The sequence below is a fragment of the Mycotypha africana genome (assembly GCF_025528875.1).
Source record: "Mycotypha africana strain NRRL 2978 chromosome Unknown BDF20scaffold_2, whole genome shotgun sequence".
In the NCBI taxonomy this organism is placed as follows: domain Eukaryota; kingdom Fungi; phylum Mucoromycota; class Mucoromycetes; order Mucorales; family Mycotyphaceae; genus Mycotypha; species Mycotypha africana.
In genome coordinates this window covers 3176164-3190201 of record NW_026515726.1, presented here as the reverse complement: position 1 = coordinate 3190201, position 14038 = coordinate 3176164, and the positions used below count along the sequence as shown (strand labels likewise).

The following is a 14038-nucleotide window of genomic DNA, read 5'->3' as shown; positions in this document are numbered from 1 at the left end:
AAACGTCTTTTAAATTAATGAAATAAAACTCTGCTCATATAAGAGCAGTGCTCCTATTCAGTAATTTTGGTTTAGTTGGGATCGCTTTGTGTTGATTGCTTGTTCCTTTTATAGTCAGAATTAATGCGTACCACTGTGTCAATTGATTTTTGGTCATCGAAATATTGATTAAAAGCATATACCTCAATGCAGTTGTTAGCGAACGATCATATACTGTTCAGTTTGGATGCTTTCAAACATTATTATTTTCGGGAAAGTGATTACTTTTGGTGGTTCAATTTGTACATTGTTTTTAAAGCAAATTTTTTAACATTGATGTTGTATCCAAGATGCTACTACACGTCTTAAACTACAGAACGACTTCAGTACGAGCTTGACAATCTGACACACATCTACTTTGACACCCGCTTGCGGCTAAGATCTTACCATTGTCTTGATAGTTTTAGTTCAGTTGTATTGATAGTTGAATACCCGTTAATAACTCCGTTTTTTATATAAAAGTGTTATTCTCAACAAATTTGAATAGAGTATCTTTGTTGTGTCGGGGTCATTTATTGTATTATTTATATTTTATAAGTTTTTTAAGTACCTGGATATATCAGTTGACGTTGATAAGCTATAATAAAAGTGATGATTGATTTTAATTGAAATGACGGACAATCTCAGTTGAAGTTCACAAGTTCATTGACGGTAAAAATTCGTTCAATATCATAGAATTTCTACAAAGTCGAAGCAAGATGCGGTATACTTACGACTTTTGCGAATTGTTTTATGTTTAAGAACCTTCGTATTGAAAACTTTAATCTTTGATGGAGAACAGATGCTTTCTGACAGGTTAAGAAATGACATTGTATTCTGCGTCACTTTACTTTCTAAAATTATCTAACTGAGACATTATAATACATAAAGATTGGCGTACCAATTGATTTTATAGGAAGGAATTGCTTATTTTTAGAAAAAGAATTATGTAAATCTCTAAACAATTATTGATCTATTAAAATGGGCTTTTGCTTTTGAACGTCATCCACTTTTTGATGGTAGGGTATAAGAAAGGTCCAAATGAACTCATATACTTTCATTTTAGTTTACAGCTTGCGTGGCATAAGCAATACCGCTCAATATCAATGCCAGCCTCCAAAACCGGTTCCATGTATTATGAGAGTCGTTTGCCTGTTGTTCATGTATCGTCTCTCCTGCTTCTTTTCTACGCCTCGTAGCATTTTTTATGCGAATTCTACGTCTATGCTCCTCAGCTTCATAATGTCGATTAAAGTGTTCACTATGGTTAAATCCTGGATTGTTTGCTTGGGTATATTTAATTTTCTCTGCTTGTTCTTGAGCACTTTTGGTACCGGTAGCTTTCGGCGCTCTTCTTTTGAAATGCCAAGCAGCCTGAGCGTAAGCACGATTAGAGTTAGAGTCTCTACGACCTCCAAAAGGCGCTGCTCCAGTATCAACACTTCCATGTTGAAGATCGAAATCATACTTTCTCTTATTGGCTTCATTCCCCAAGACAGCATATGCTTCATTTATTTCAACAAATTTTTTATGTGCCTCATTGTTCTTCGGATTGAGATCGGGATGGTACTTTTTCGAAAGTTTGTAATAACTTGACTTTATAGCTCGTCGATCGGCATTGTGTCTCAAGTTAAGTATTTCATAATAATTTTTATATCTTATAGTTGTTGTATGAAAGGATCGTCTGGCAAACATAGTTTCGCATAAACAGAGAAAGAAGCATTAAAGTGGGGTAATCAAATCAGTCCCTGTCGTCGTTCATTGTTCACTTTTGCTATCTCCGATTTTTTTTTAAGCTTTAACTGAAACAAATACAAACAAATGTTAAATCTTGTGCACAGCCCACAGACAACGAAAAAGTTTTATTGTATTCGGGAATTTTGAGAGTGACCTCATTACAATTGAGCCATAGCCTTTTAACAGAGGAAATGAGATCATGGTAGCAAGCGGCTCAAAGTAAAGTGTGTCAGGTTGTAAAGCTAATACTTTGATCGCTTTGTAGTAGTTCGATGTAGCACTTTGTATCAACACAGAGCTTTTCAGGAGTAATATTTTCTTTCGTATCTTACAATTTATCATGAGTGCAATTTAATACGAAGGTGGAGTGGCAATGTAGTTGATGGGAATGGCGGCCGTGAAACCATGAATTATCTTTAAGACAAATATTAGAATTATATGACTTTCAGTGAATCTTTTTCAACTATCCACTGCTGGTAGAAAAGTTTTGAGAAGAAGAGAAGCCTATGAAGGAAGAAGACACAGAACGAGATTATGTTCGCTACATTGCCCAGGATAAAGCTAGATTTTTCAACCTGGAAATTGAAAAAACGCAGGGAGTGCATCAGCGCAATCATTTGAGCATTCACATTTGAGCTGCATAGAGATGGGTAGAGTAGTATACTCTGTGTCTGGTGACCTTTTTACGGGCTGCAGGATGTATTGACACAGCCTGTCGAATTGAAGGTATTATTGAACACCATTTAAAACGTTGGGACAAGTGAATGCAGCCTTTCTACGAAAGGAAACAGTTCAGCAAAGATCGAGGAAAGGTTCAACTGGTTCGTAAATGGGAAAAACACTGTCAAGAATCTCTTGACGAGCTGTGTGTTTCTTGAATTGATTGCTTCTGACATGAACATAACACGCTCAGGAGTTTGGTCAAAAAGAGGTACACGTGCTACAGTTACCAGGCCTGCTATCAGAGCAAACACTGCGCCTATTGAAGGCACTATATCTGCCGCAGGTTTGATTGCAGTCGGTGTAAAGAGGCCAATGCCTACCAAGAAGAGAAAGTCTGAATGATAGAAGCATTTATCGTTCAAAATTTTCAAAATTAACCATTTCCTAAAGAGTTCGGGAAAACAACAAAATTATGGGCACCGTCTAATCAATGAAATCAAGGTAATATAAATATTTACTGTCTACAATAATACATGCAAATACGAAGTCAATGATCTAATATATTTTTTTAAAATATCCTAATCTATGACGTTGTTTATAAAAGTTCGATTTGGACAAACGGAGTATGCCGTTTTTTCGTAGTGACATTATGAATTGCTGAGAAATAAGTGCAAAAAAGAATATACCGCTCAAAGGAAAAAACTATTCGTTTCATTAAAAGCTTAAGTTGCTTTGAAAGAAAAAAAGAAAAAAAAAAAACCGTGTCTAACGCCCAGAAAAAGTGTCTAACGCTTAGAAAAACAAAGGTTAGTTGTTTTAATAGCAGATTCATCACGTTGCGAAATTGAATCAAACTGTAGTTGTACTAAATGTATTTATTATTGTTTGTGTGTCATGAAGTAAGGATAACCTTGCTCTATGGCGAATCATTCTTAAGCGCTTTACTTGAATATCCCTTGATAGCAAAGACGATGACTTTCGGAAATACTTTGTACGCATCATGAATCTTTAAACAGTATTTGATTGATTTATTTTTCTCGGAAGGAGCATTTCAACAATTATTGGCAAGGCAGTTTCTATTGACTTATTTGCTCAAAAACGTAGAGATTGTCTGATTTCCACTCGTCGGAGAAGTCATTAGATGGAACACAATATAAGGAATCGATAACAAGACCATCCAACGTACAACCAATCAGGAACTTCAAGAATTCTGTCAGTCAAAAATAATAATCTTATCAGTTGCTGCCTTAATAACGACTCTAGAGATCACGCCCTGGACGTCTAGCTAGAGTTACAGTAAGAACATCAGGAAAATCGTTATCAAAATAAAGCTATGAGATACTTTATGTTTGAAGTTGAAAATACTGGCTTTTAACACGAATATACGTAAAAACTATTGTAAAGTTTTAAAATTTGAGTACAAATTCTTAACTACATGCTAAGAGAAAGACCACTTCCTGGAACTGTTTTATTCTAAAATTACAGTGTCTAGAAGCCACTTAGTCATTTTCATTTAAACTTAAACAGATATAGTTTGATTCAGTACTTCTTCCTCTATTCATGTGCTTCTGGTAATGTGAGCAAATATGATCTGTGACATTTAAAAGGACAAATTTAGTAAACATGAAGGTAATGTAAGGCAAAGGACACCTGTGGAAACCCGAGATAGCAAGCCAGAGCCCAGGTTAAACATGAAGGGACAAGTAGGTTCTTTTTGGTACAACTTTTTTTTGGCCTAATGTCACAAATTTTTGGGAAAGTGCCATTTATCTTTTGGTTATGGCCAATCAATTTCCCCAAGGTGACCCGCTTAAAGTACCAGAAAATCCCATAATGGCAGTATCAGACAAACATATCACTTTGACAGAAACAAGAGTATGCTTTAATTGCCGCACCGCCGCCCTCAATTCACCGAAAAGAAATGTCACATATTTTTCTTTTTTATACAACCTGAATAAACTTTTAAAACTCTTTTCTGTAATATCATATTTCTCTCCTCCTTTCTGCTTCTTATACATACCACTATTTACAATAGCACTCTATTGTGTTATAGCTTGTTTGCTTTTTCCTTTTGTCTTTCATGACTCAAACTGAGCCAATTTTTGAAAATCCTCACCCCACTCCAGTAACAATGGATGTCTTCGGCAATACTGTTAAAGCTGCAAACCCAGCTGTGCTTTTAGATACTAATACTAACGCAAATGTATCCTCTTTATTCTCGTCAAAGACTGCTACAACCATTGCACAGCAAATTGACTATCAGCTATCGCAGCTTGATCCATCGACTTATAGCGCTGAAAATAAAGGCAATAATAATAGCAGCAACAACAACAGTACGAGCACCAATAGCAACAATAGCAACAGCAGCAGCAGTAGCCCTCAACAGGTAATAATCGACCAGTCTGCTGTTAACAGCGCTGAACATGTTGTAGAGTGGTCTCCAAATAAAAGATATACCAAGCTCAATACATTGTTGGGGAAGGGTGCATATAAAATTGTATACAAGGCGATGGATTTAGAAGAAGGGTATGAGGTAGCATGGAATATACTATACGTGAGTATTGCGGCCTTCATATTTGAAGAAAAAAAGCGGTTTCATGTGACGAAATTGAAGGAAATACTCATAAAGTATTCTCCATCTACATTTAAAGGTTGGCGCTAGTAATAACAACAAGGACGTGAGGCTTGAAATTGAAATTCTGAAATCAGTTCGTCATCCAAATATTATTTCGTTTCATGATTGTTGGTTAAGTGAGGAAAATAAGGGCGAGTTCATTTTTGTCACTGAATTAATGACATCAGGTACTCTCAGGGAGTATATCCGTAAGCTCAATTTACCGAGTTTAAAAATCGTCAAAAGATGGTCTCGTCAGATTTTGAAAGGTCTGGCATATCTCCATGGTCACAGCCCACCTATTATTCACCGTGATATAAAATGTGACAATATCTTTATCAATGGTGCACATGGCGAGATTAAAATTGGTGATTTGGGCACAGCCGAGAATATGTGGCTGGATAAGAAATACACTATGATTGGAACACCTGAATTCATGGCACCTGAAATGTACGAAGAAGACGGTTACAATGAAAAGGTTGACTTGTATGCATTCGGAATGTGTATGATTGAAATGATGACAGGCGAATATCCGTATGCTGAATGTACCAATACCGCACAAGTTTACAAGAAAGTGTGTCAGGTAAACCTTGTACTCTCAAAAAAAAAAAAAAAAAAGGCTACACACATTAAACAAAATTATGGTTAGAAACATATTTGATACATTCACTGATACAATCTCTTTTATTGTTGTGCCTTTTCTATTGTTGTTGACCTAGCATATCAAGCCCGACTCTTTGAGTAAAATTACCAACCTTGAAGTTTTGGAAGTGATCAATAGTTGTTTAGAAACAAATGGAGCTGACAGACTATCTGCCCAAGAATTATTGGAATTGTCGTTCTTAGCTGTTGAGCCTGAAGTGGTCATTCTAGAAATTGATCCTTTACATACTATGATCACCCTTCAAGTAGTCTTTAAAGGTTCAGATAGGTTAGCCGTGAAATTCGAGTTTAACACTGTAAGTTTTTTGATCCTTTTTTTATGCTTGGTCAATAAGAAAGGGAAAGAGGATGTAGGAAAAAGTGCATGATCTCCATTCTTATACTTTCATTTACGTATTCTCGTGATTCAAATAATAGGAAGACGATACAGCAGAAGAGGTTGTTAAAGAAATGATTGACGAACAAGTGTTGCCCGATAGATATCAACATTTAATTACAAACGAAATCAACCGTATTCTGCGCGACCTTGAAAAAGACAAGGAAGAGGATAATGACGGTACCTCTTCATTACTATCTACAGCTACTGGTGACCGGTCTTCCTCCTCCGTTTGGCGACGGGAAAATGATATACGCTCAGAATTGGAAAAGGCAAAAGGAGAGCTACTACAAATGATAGATCGATTAGATGAAGCACAAACTAGATGTAATACAATGGAGCAACAAGCAATTTTGGCTGAAGAGAAGGAAAGACACATTATCGATGAAATAGAAAAGGCAATAGCTGTGCTTACAGCTGCAAAAATTACATCACAGGAGGAAACAGCTGTACAGTCAACAATGCTCACTACGAGTAGCATGGCAGGTTATGACATCGAACCTACCTCTTTATCTGTTGTTGAAGCTTCATACATTAATAACAGTAATGGAGACAGTAGCAAAACACACAGCAAAAGCCTTAGTAATGCCAGCAATAGCAGCAACAACACTGATCCGACAGCAATGACAACAGTGACATACGAGAATACAATAGTGTCAGACGAAGGTGATGAAGTTTCCGCTTCAATGGATGACTATTTACGCCACATGGATTTACACAAGATTTCCAGGAGAGGTAGAGTCAGCGCCCTAGAAACCTATAGTAGACTTTTTCTTTTAAAGTTCTAATTTTTTTGCCTTTCTGTACTTTACAGAATATCGTGATAATACCGCAATAGAAACATTCGTCCACGATACGGCAAAGGTTGCTAACCGTGACGCACATAAAGCAGAGCAATGGATTCAGAAACTAAGGGATCAAGACATAATGACAGTAGGTGATTTACGTGAGCTATTGGATGAAGATTGGGCAGGTATCGGTTTGACCGTATTTGCAATTCGTGCCTTGAAGAATATGCTGCAGAACTCTAGCGTTATAGTTAGCAATCCTTCCACGTCCTCTTCATTGACCTCGAACGGTCCGTCGACCGTCCCTTCCTCAGCTTCTGAGCAGTCAGTAGCATCCATCATTGCCACATAGTAGATCTGTTGTTGGCTTATATCCCGCTACTGCTAATTAATTGTTACCCACCATCAACTGCGATACTCTATGGTTATACCATTCATTATTTCTTGATCTATAATTATGGTCATTTTTAATGTTATTTATTTATAGTCCTCTTAAGAAATTTTTAAACATAGGTTTTAATGATTCACTTCACTATTCCTTCTCTATCTAGTAGTCCGCAAAATAATAAACGCAGACATAAAAGGTATTTGTTTCCTCGGGTAGCAAACATTGATTGTTATACTAAGTACAGGTATTTTATTGATATTTTGGGCTGTGAATCGCACATTTGACGCATCAATTCAATCATAACACTAAAGAGCAACGTGTATTGAATATGTATGTATCAATGATAGCTCAATATCTATATTAACTGTAAATTGAGAGAGAAGAATCTAGACGCAAATCTAACAGACTGTTTTAATCAAGGCTTTAGAGCGTCATTGCTAACCATATCAAAACTCAGGAGAAAATATCATGCTATTGGCTGTCGATTTTTACATAGTATGAGCTTATTAAGAAAGACTTTTTTTATATATATCTCTGTATAGAATCAGGGATTGTTTATCTTGAAAAAAAGCTTTGAACAACGCTTGAGAATTAAATAGTAAAGAAGAACTATTGAAACTTCTTGAGCAAAGGTACAGGCGCTTGACGTTAAACCCTAAATGATATCTAATGAAGACTTAAGTTGGGTTGCTCCTAAATGCTGTAGTATCTCACAGCCGTCATTTTTTTAACTTATGATTCGGACTTTCACACTATTTGCTTCAGACGAACAGAATAATGGATTTTGGAAATACCATAAATACTTTTTAGTTTGTGGTTATTTTAGTTTGAGATGAATTTTTTAGAATTTGACTCAGAGCACTATAAAAACGGAGGGGTGACGAGGAAACAAGAGCAATAACCAGCGCGCTTAACTATCCTGTATAATATATTAAGCATGCTATAACATCAAAACACTAGCTGAGGAGCAAAGATACGCCACTGTCTGTAGATAGCAATGATATTTCAGAACTTTGTGAGCCGTCACTTATTGAGTCAGTTGATCGTGATGTTGTCTATGAAGCAATTCTTTGACAACAAAAAAAAAAAAAAAAGGAACGCGATATACAATAGAACACACAGTGTTCTTTTCCTTTTTGCTTTCTTTCTTTTAGACAAAAGTGGAAAGACAAACAACGCCTCCCAGCTCAGAACGGGCCTTATAAAGGCCCAAGCTGCACATAGGTAAGACTATCTTATTAAGACCTATCAAGAAATCATCTACGTTGCTCCAGTTACCCACACACTAATACCAATGGCATACAATGATTCTTTGAGTGCTTCTTCGTCTAAGCCAGCGTTGTCAAAAAGGCTCTCCAAGAATTCAAAGCTGATAATAAAACAACGAAAATGATTACGTGCCCATCCTGTAAGCAAGCCAAACATGCATTGCCTACAAGCAATCTGTGTCCGAACAAAGAAGGCAAAAGTACCCATTGATGATGAAGATGAAAAGGTGGAAATCTGCTTCATCAATGAATATATTACTAGCTGTAATAAATGAAAGCATTCGACATTTGGAGAATGTAAAGACAGCAACAGCAAAGCGAAGAGTACATGCTGTATTGCAGTATAAAACTGTGATACAATTTGGAATCGCGACGTCAATGCTGCCAAAAACATCTTTCAAACGAGACCTACATGTGTGATTGATATCACTCCTTCACACATCCCTACAGTGTAAGTTGTAATATATTCATAAAGTAACCAAATGCCGAATGTTTACTGTTTTGACCTTATTTACTCAACTCACAATTCAATAACAATTTGGGTAATTTCTGGTAAGTGCGTCTGAATTTATTATAAAATTTATCTAGTATTTCTTCTCATAAAGATACGCCATTTTTCCAAAGTTGCCTAGTAGTATTTCCGATTTTAATCGAAAAAAACTGTACCAGCCAGACTTCACTCATATGAAATTTTCGCTTCTTTGAAGAGCACAAAATCAACCTAAATTTGTAAGCAGCAACTTGTCTATAATCATATGAACGTCGCACAAAATTCCAAATATAATTTGTATCCCTGACTGCTGTGAGGGCATATTGTATTTTATGAACTGTGACATTGTCGAAAAGCATATTCAAATTCTGCCTTCTTTTTTATTGGTCGTAATAAAATGCTTTGCTTGCCAATGGTCACTCGAGCGAACTTCTACGCAGCACGACGATATTTGTATGACTTGGACAATCCTGCAGCTCTCTTTTAGCTTTTCTCTCTTTTCATCCTTTATAACCTTTAAGAAACTGCCATTTCAGAGTAAAAGTATGACCCAAACACAAAACGCTCCTAATAACCCTCGTAATAATCCTCATTTGGAGCTATCTTCCGAAAGTACAACTTCACAAACAGCACAGGATACATCACAGAACAGCTCAACTTCTTTTTCTTCCGTATACCCAAAGATACCATACCAAGAACAGCCCCCTAGTTATACTGCTACAGTCTCCGGTTCCATTACAACTTACTCAATGGGCCCTCATAATATGGTCATGCCTCAGCCAGAATCTTATCAACAGCAATATTCATATCCGGCCCCTCCTGGCCCTCCACCACCATTACAGCCCTCTGAGCAACTTTGTCATCACCAGCAAAACTATCAACCGCAGCTACCACAATCTAACAATTTTTGCCCAGCAATTCAGTACGGGAGCGTTTCTCCGCCCCAAGCACAATATGCACCTCCCATCATCAATAATCACAGTAATATCACCATTGAGCCAGTAACAGCTCTCAAGACAAGCTCTAAATTGGTTCAATGCCCTCATTGTCAGCAGATTGGTTATACCAAATTAGTCCACGGTTACGGCGCATGTACAGGAGTGTCATTTGCGAGCTTGCTTTTTTTGGGCTGCTCTCCTATCACATTCCTTATACCTTTTTTCTTCCCTTGGTTTCAGGATGTAATACACAGGTGTCCTTCTTGCAATGAAGAAATCGCAAAATTCACCAAATTAGATAGGCGACTTCAAGTCAATTCGCCAATAACTTTAGTCTAATGATAAATATGTTCATAAACGGATGATACGTAATACATCAGTCGTCATTTATTCGATTCTAAAAGCTAAATCAGATTATAGCGGGCATAATGACATATGAATTAATAGCTGAAGTAATGTACGATGTCAACGAATAATGAACTGTAAATAAATATCACACAGAGCAATATAGGAATATTAAGCTATGTATAAACTCCTCCTTTTAAGCAGTCAAGACTTGATCAAATTCACCACTTTCAATCTAGATAGAGAGTGGTTATTAAGTCGTAAACTTTTTTGATACAACTACATGAAATAATACTCACCATTTCCTTCACAATGTCTAAGCCGCCTAACAATTCACCCTTGAAAAACAGCATAGGGAAAGTGGGCCAGTCCACATGCTTCTTCAATCCTTGTCTAATCTCGTCATCTGTTAAGATGTCAAAATAACCGTATTTTACATGCCTATCATTTAATAAGTTGACCATTTGCTTCGAGAACCCACACTTGGGCTGTTCAGGAGTACCCTTGATGAACACCATGACATTTTGTTTGTTAATGAGTTCTTCAATTCTTTCTGATAAATCCTTTTCTTTTGGTAACATCTCTCTAAATTCGCCAGAGGCTATCATTTCTTTCAAAATATCCAGACCACCTAACAATTCACCGTTCATGTATACTTGAGGATAGGTTGGCCAATCAGAATATACCTTTAACCCTGAGCAAAGTTTAAACCAAATCAATAAATCTTCAACTCATGCTACATCAATATAAATCAATGATCCTATATTACCTTGACGAACATCCTCATCAGCGAGAATATTGAACGAGCTGTATTTGACTTTTTGTTCGGCTAATAATTCAATCAACTGACGAGAGAATCCACAACGGGGCTGGATGAGAAAGAATTGATGATTATTAATCAATTTTTGGCAAATAACCAAGCTGCTTCTCTACTTTTTTTTTTTACCTGTTGAGGAGTACCCTTAATGAAGATCATGATAGGTGCGCTGTTAATTAACGCATTCAATCTAGCATTTAGATCTTTAACAGGCTTAACACCACTATCTGCCTTCGCCGTAGCATTAGTCGTTGAAAATTTGTTCAACACTCCCTTTGAATGTTTGGCAACTGCATTGGATAATTCGGCTGCTTTGGCTCCTTCAATCGTCTCTACCATTTTTCCATTCTATTTTGCCAATGTACAATAGAAGCTTTAGCTACTCATGATTCATATCAATTGCTATGCACCAACTATCCTGATTTTCCATTTACCTTGAGTAAAATAAAGGTTGGTACAGCCGAAATTTCAAAACTTTCGGAAATATCAGGATACTCTTCTGCTTCAATCTATAACACAGTATAAATCTCCTTAGTATGCGTTTTATTAAGCTAAATAGTACGATGTGTGCTCAATACATACCTTCAAGAAATGCAAAGCAGGGAATTTTACAGAAAGTTCTCCAAACACTTCATTCATTTGCTGACATGGTTCCGCCCAACTGGCCCAAAAGTTTAGAACATAGACATTGTTAGGCTTGGAAATTAGACCGTTGAATTGTTCGTCAGAGGTTATGTCAATCAAATTGCTCGACATGACTGGTATATATGTGTACAAAAGTGGGGAAACTGGAGAAAAAAAGGCTTAGTGAAGGTTTGAAGGAAACAGGAAACATACTGTGCCTTGTTTTCCAACAATTGTTCTAAACAAAAATGCATGTCACATCCCAAATCATTTATTTGTCTCAGACTCAGATCTATTCATTTGGAAAAAAAGCTCAGTAGCGATCCCCCGCTATAATGAGAGTCAAATTGTCAAAATGTTTGATTTCATTCTGGTTTATAACAAAAATTACAAGGAAATAAACGTGAGTATCCAGCGTAAGAATCGATGTATTATCAGTAAAAAAAAAAATTTCAATATTGATGGAAGGCGTCGTTTTTTGCCTCTCGCACAGCATTAAGAATCAAAAATTCAGAAAGCTTCAGCCCCAACAAGCCTAACCAACTGGAAACTGTCGTTAAGATCATTTTTCCTAGAATTTCACTATTAATAAGAAACTCAAACGAGTTTGTTATGCCCAAACTTTAGCTCTACTCATCATTAATCGACAATCATTACTACATATCATTAAAAATATCTATGAAAGCTTCAAGTTTTAATTCTAATTAATCTCTTGGGCGCGTTGGTTTCCAAATGTCATTTGTTGAGCGGGGTAAGGTACAGTTCAAAAAGTCTGAGCAAAAAATGAGGCCTTTGTATAACTTTGGAGATACATTGAGCATATAAAGAATATCACCACTATGTAGTTGTAGCTGATGACTACATTAGATTTAATATTGGGTTACTGGGAGATGGCTGATTCTTACTACATATTCAATAATGGGTTACCCAGAGACAAAATATATAAACTTTTCACGGATGTGTGTATGGATGACGTATTAACGATTGCAAACGTAGCATCATTCAAGTTCAACGGGTGCTTATACTGAATTCTATTCATGAAAGATTAGCAAGTGAGAGCCTACATACTGAAGTCGGATTACATATGATGGACATAAACCACTACTTCAGTTTTCCTCGGACTTTTTCAACTGTGTATCACAGCTATCATTTCTCTTTTAACAGCTTTGCTCCAAATTAAATAGGCCAATCATATTTGTCTCTGGCTCCCAGCCTCATTCATTTCAATTCAAGTTACGCGAACACAGCACTGTCAAATAGCGGCTTCTTTTCTCTCGAACATCTGTCAAAACAAAGCAAATGGCCTCAAAATTAATTCTTCTACTGGTTACAGTAGCTTGTCTCTTGAATCTCTCTAAAGCTATAACAACTAATGTGTTGATCGAAACTAGAGACTGCTACTTTGAAGAATTAAACACTGGTGATAAACTTTCCGTCACATTCCAAGTAAGTTTCTCAGTTCGTGTTGGAAAGATACAACACTTCAAGCATACTTGATTGATATATGACCCAACCATTTTACTAGGTGAATGAAGGTGGTGACTCTAAGATTAACTTTGAGGTAAACAGTTGAATAATCGCATAGATGCTTTGAAATTGTAAAACAACATTTGCGTACTCATTTCCTGCTATTCGCTTCTTTAAATTAGATATACGATCCTGCAGAAAAGAGGCTCAAAAACTTAGCTGGCAGACAAAGTGGTTTATACTCCATTGTTGCTCAAAAGGCTGGTCGTTTCCGCTATTGTTTCTGGAACTACAGCAAGAAGTCAGCAAAGAATGTTAGTTTCAACGCTTTCATTAATGAGGAGACAATTGACGAAGCCACCAGTAAGTTTATCGCTTTTTAACTAACCCATAATTATATCTTATCAAGATAACATCCACTAGACGTTAAATAAAAGCCGTTTTAATTGATAATATTGACATATCTTTTTGAATAGATCAGGAAGACCCCTTGAAGCACGAAATCGACGAATTAGCGGACAGTATTCTTGCTATCAAAGCTGGTCAAGAATATATTGTTTCTCGTGAGCGTGTACATAGAGATACTGCTGAGAGTACCAATGACCGTGTTAAGTGGTGGTCTGTTGCACAAATTGGCTTATTGATTGGTGTTTGTATGTGGCAAGTCCATTACCTCAAGCATTTCTTTGAAGTCAAGCGTGCAGTTTAAACCGCTCTACTTCAGGCAACGCGGAACCTGTAACTACAGTTAGCAATTTTGCATCTTTGAACAAGTGTACATATATCATCGTCAATTTAAAATAAAAGCATACGCATCTTTTTTACCGATATTGAGCCAATCA

At 36.6% G+C, this 14038-nt stretch overlaps 8 protein-coding genes across 8 annotated transcripts; 5 read left to right on the top strand and 3 right to left on the bottom strand.

The window, feature by feature from the left end:
• Positions 1 to 1080: 1080 nt before the first annotated feature.
• Positions 1081 to 1713, bottom strand: BDF20DRAFT_910930 (DnaJ domain-containing protein; the record flags this gene model as incomplete). The annotated part of the gene is made up of 1 exon (XM_053083760.1): positions 1081 to 1713. One exon carries the CDS (start codon positions 1711 to 1713, stop codon positions 1081 to 1083), a length of 633 nt encoding a protein of 210 aa, XP_052939819.1.
• Positions 1714 to 2407: 694 nt separating this feature from the next.
• BDF20DRAFT_855743 (uncharacterized protein) lies at positions 2408 to 3090 on the top strand (the record flags this gene model as incomplete). Its single annotated transcript, XM_053080265.1, has 2 exons — positions 2408 to 2919; positions 3023 to 3090. A coding segment is annotated over exon 1 (167 nt), but the record flags the coding sequence as incomplete, so codon positions are not given.
• Positions 3091 to 4498: 1408 nt separating this feature from the next.
• Positions 4499 to 7211, top strand: BDF20DRAFT_910929 (kinase-like domain-containing protein; the record flags this gene model as incomplete). The annotated part of the gene is made up of 5 exons (XM_053083759.1): positions 4499 to 4951; positions 5070 to 5615; positions 5752 to 5991; positions 6113 to 6806; positions 6886 to 7211. The coding sequence occupies 5 exons, from the start codon at positions 4499 to 4501 to the stop codon at positions 7209 to 7211; spliced, it is 2259 nt and encodes a 752-aa protein (XP_052939817.1).
• Positions 7212 to 8326: 1115 nt separating this feature from the next.
• BDF20DRAFT_932367 (uncharacterized protein) lies at positions 8327 to 9364 on the bottom strand (the record flags this gene model as incomplete). The annotated part of the gene is made up of 2 exons (XM_053084741.1): positions 8327 to 8909; positions 9182 to 9364. The coding sequence occupies 2 exons, from the start codon at positions 9362 to 9364 to the stop codon at positions 8508 to 8510; spliced, it is 585 nt and encodes a 194-aa protein (XP_052939816.1). The 3' UTR covers positions 8327 to 8507.
• Positions 9365 to 9961: 597 nt separating this feature from the next.
• On the top strand, positions 9962 to 10264 carry BDF20DRAFT_807973 (LITAF-like zinc ribbon domain-containing protein; the record flags this gene model as incomplete). The annotated part of the gene is made up of 1 exon (XM_053076558.1): positions 9962 to 10264. A coding segment is annotated over one exon (303 nt), but the record flags the coding sequence as incomplete, so codon positions are not given.
• A 220-nt stretch (positions 10265 to 10484) lies between these two features.
• On the bottom strand, positions 10485 to 11744 carry BDF20DRAFT_813761 (thioredoxin-like protein; the record flags this gene model as incomplete). The annotated part of the gene is made up of 6 exons (XM_053076910.1): positions 10485 to 10523; positions 10588 to 10982; positions 11058 to 11157; positions 11235 to 11453; positions 11540 to 11614; positions 11688 to 11744. 6 exons carry the CDS (start codon positions 11742 to 11744, stop codon positions 10485 to 10487), a joined length of 885 nt encoding a protein of 294 aa, XP_052939814.1.
• Positions 11745 to 12417: 673 nt separating this feature from the next.
• On the top strand, positions 12418 to 12986 carry BDF20DRAFT_855727 (uncharacterized protein). Its single transcript, XM_053080264.1, has one exon. The coding sequence runs from the start codon at positions 12584 to 12586 to the stop codon at positions 12755 to 12757; it is 174 nt and encodes a 57-aa protein (XP_052939813.1). The 5' UTR covers positions 12418 to 12583; the 3' UTR covers positions 12758 to 12986.
• An 11-nt stretch (positions 12987 to 12997) lies between these two features.
• BDF20DRAFT_855723 (emp24/gp25L/p24 family/GOLD-domain-containing protein) lies at positions 12998 to 14037 on the top strand. The gene is made up of 4 exons (XM_053080263.1): positions 12998 to 13175; positions 13255 to 13290; positions 13379 to 13559; positions 13673 to 14037. Exons 1-4 carry the CDS (start codon positions 13029 to 13031, stop codon positions 13903 to 13905), a joined length of 597 nt encoding a protein of 198 aa, XP_052939812.1. The 5' UTR covers positions 12998 to 13028; the 3' UTR covers positions 13906 to 14037.
• The last annotated feature ends 1 nt before the right edge of the window (position 14038 follows it).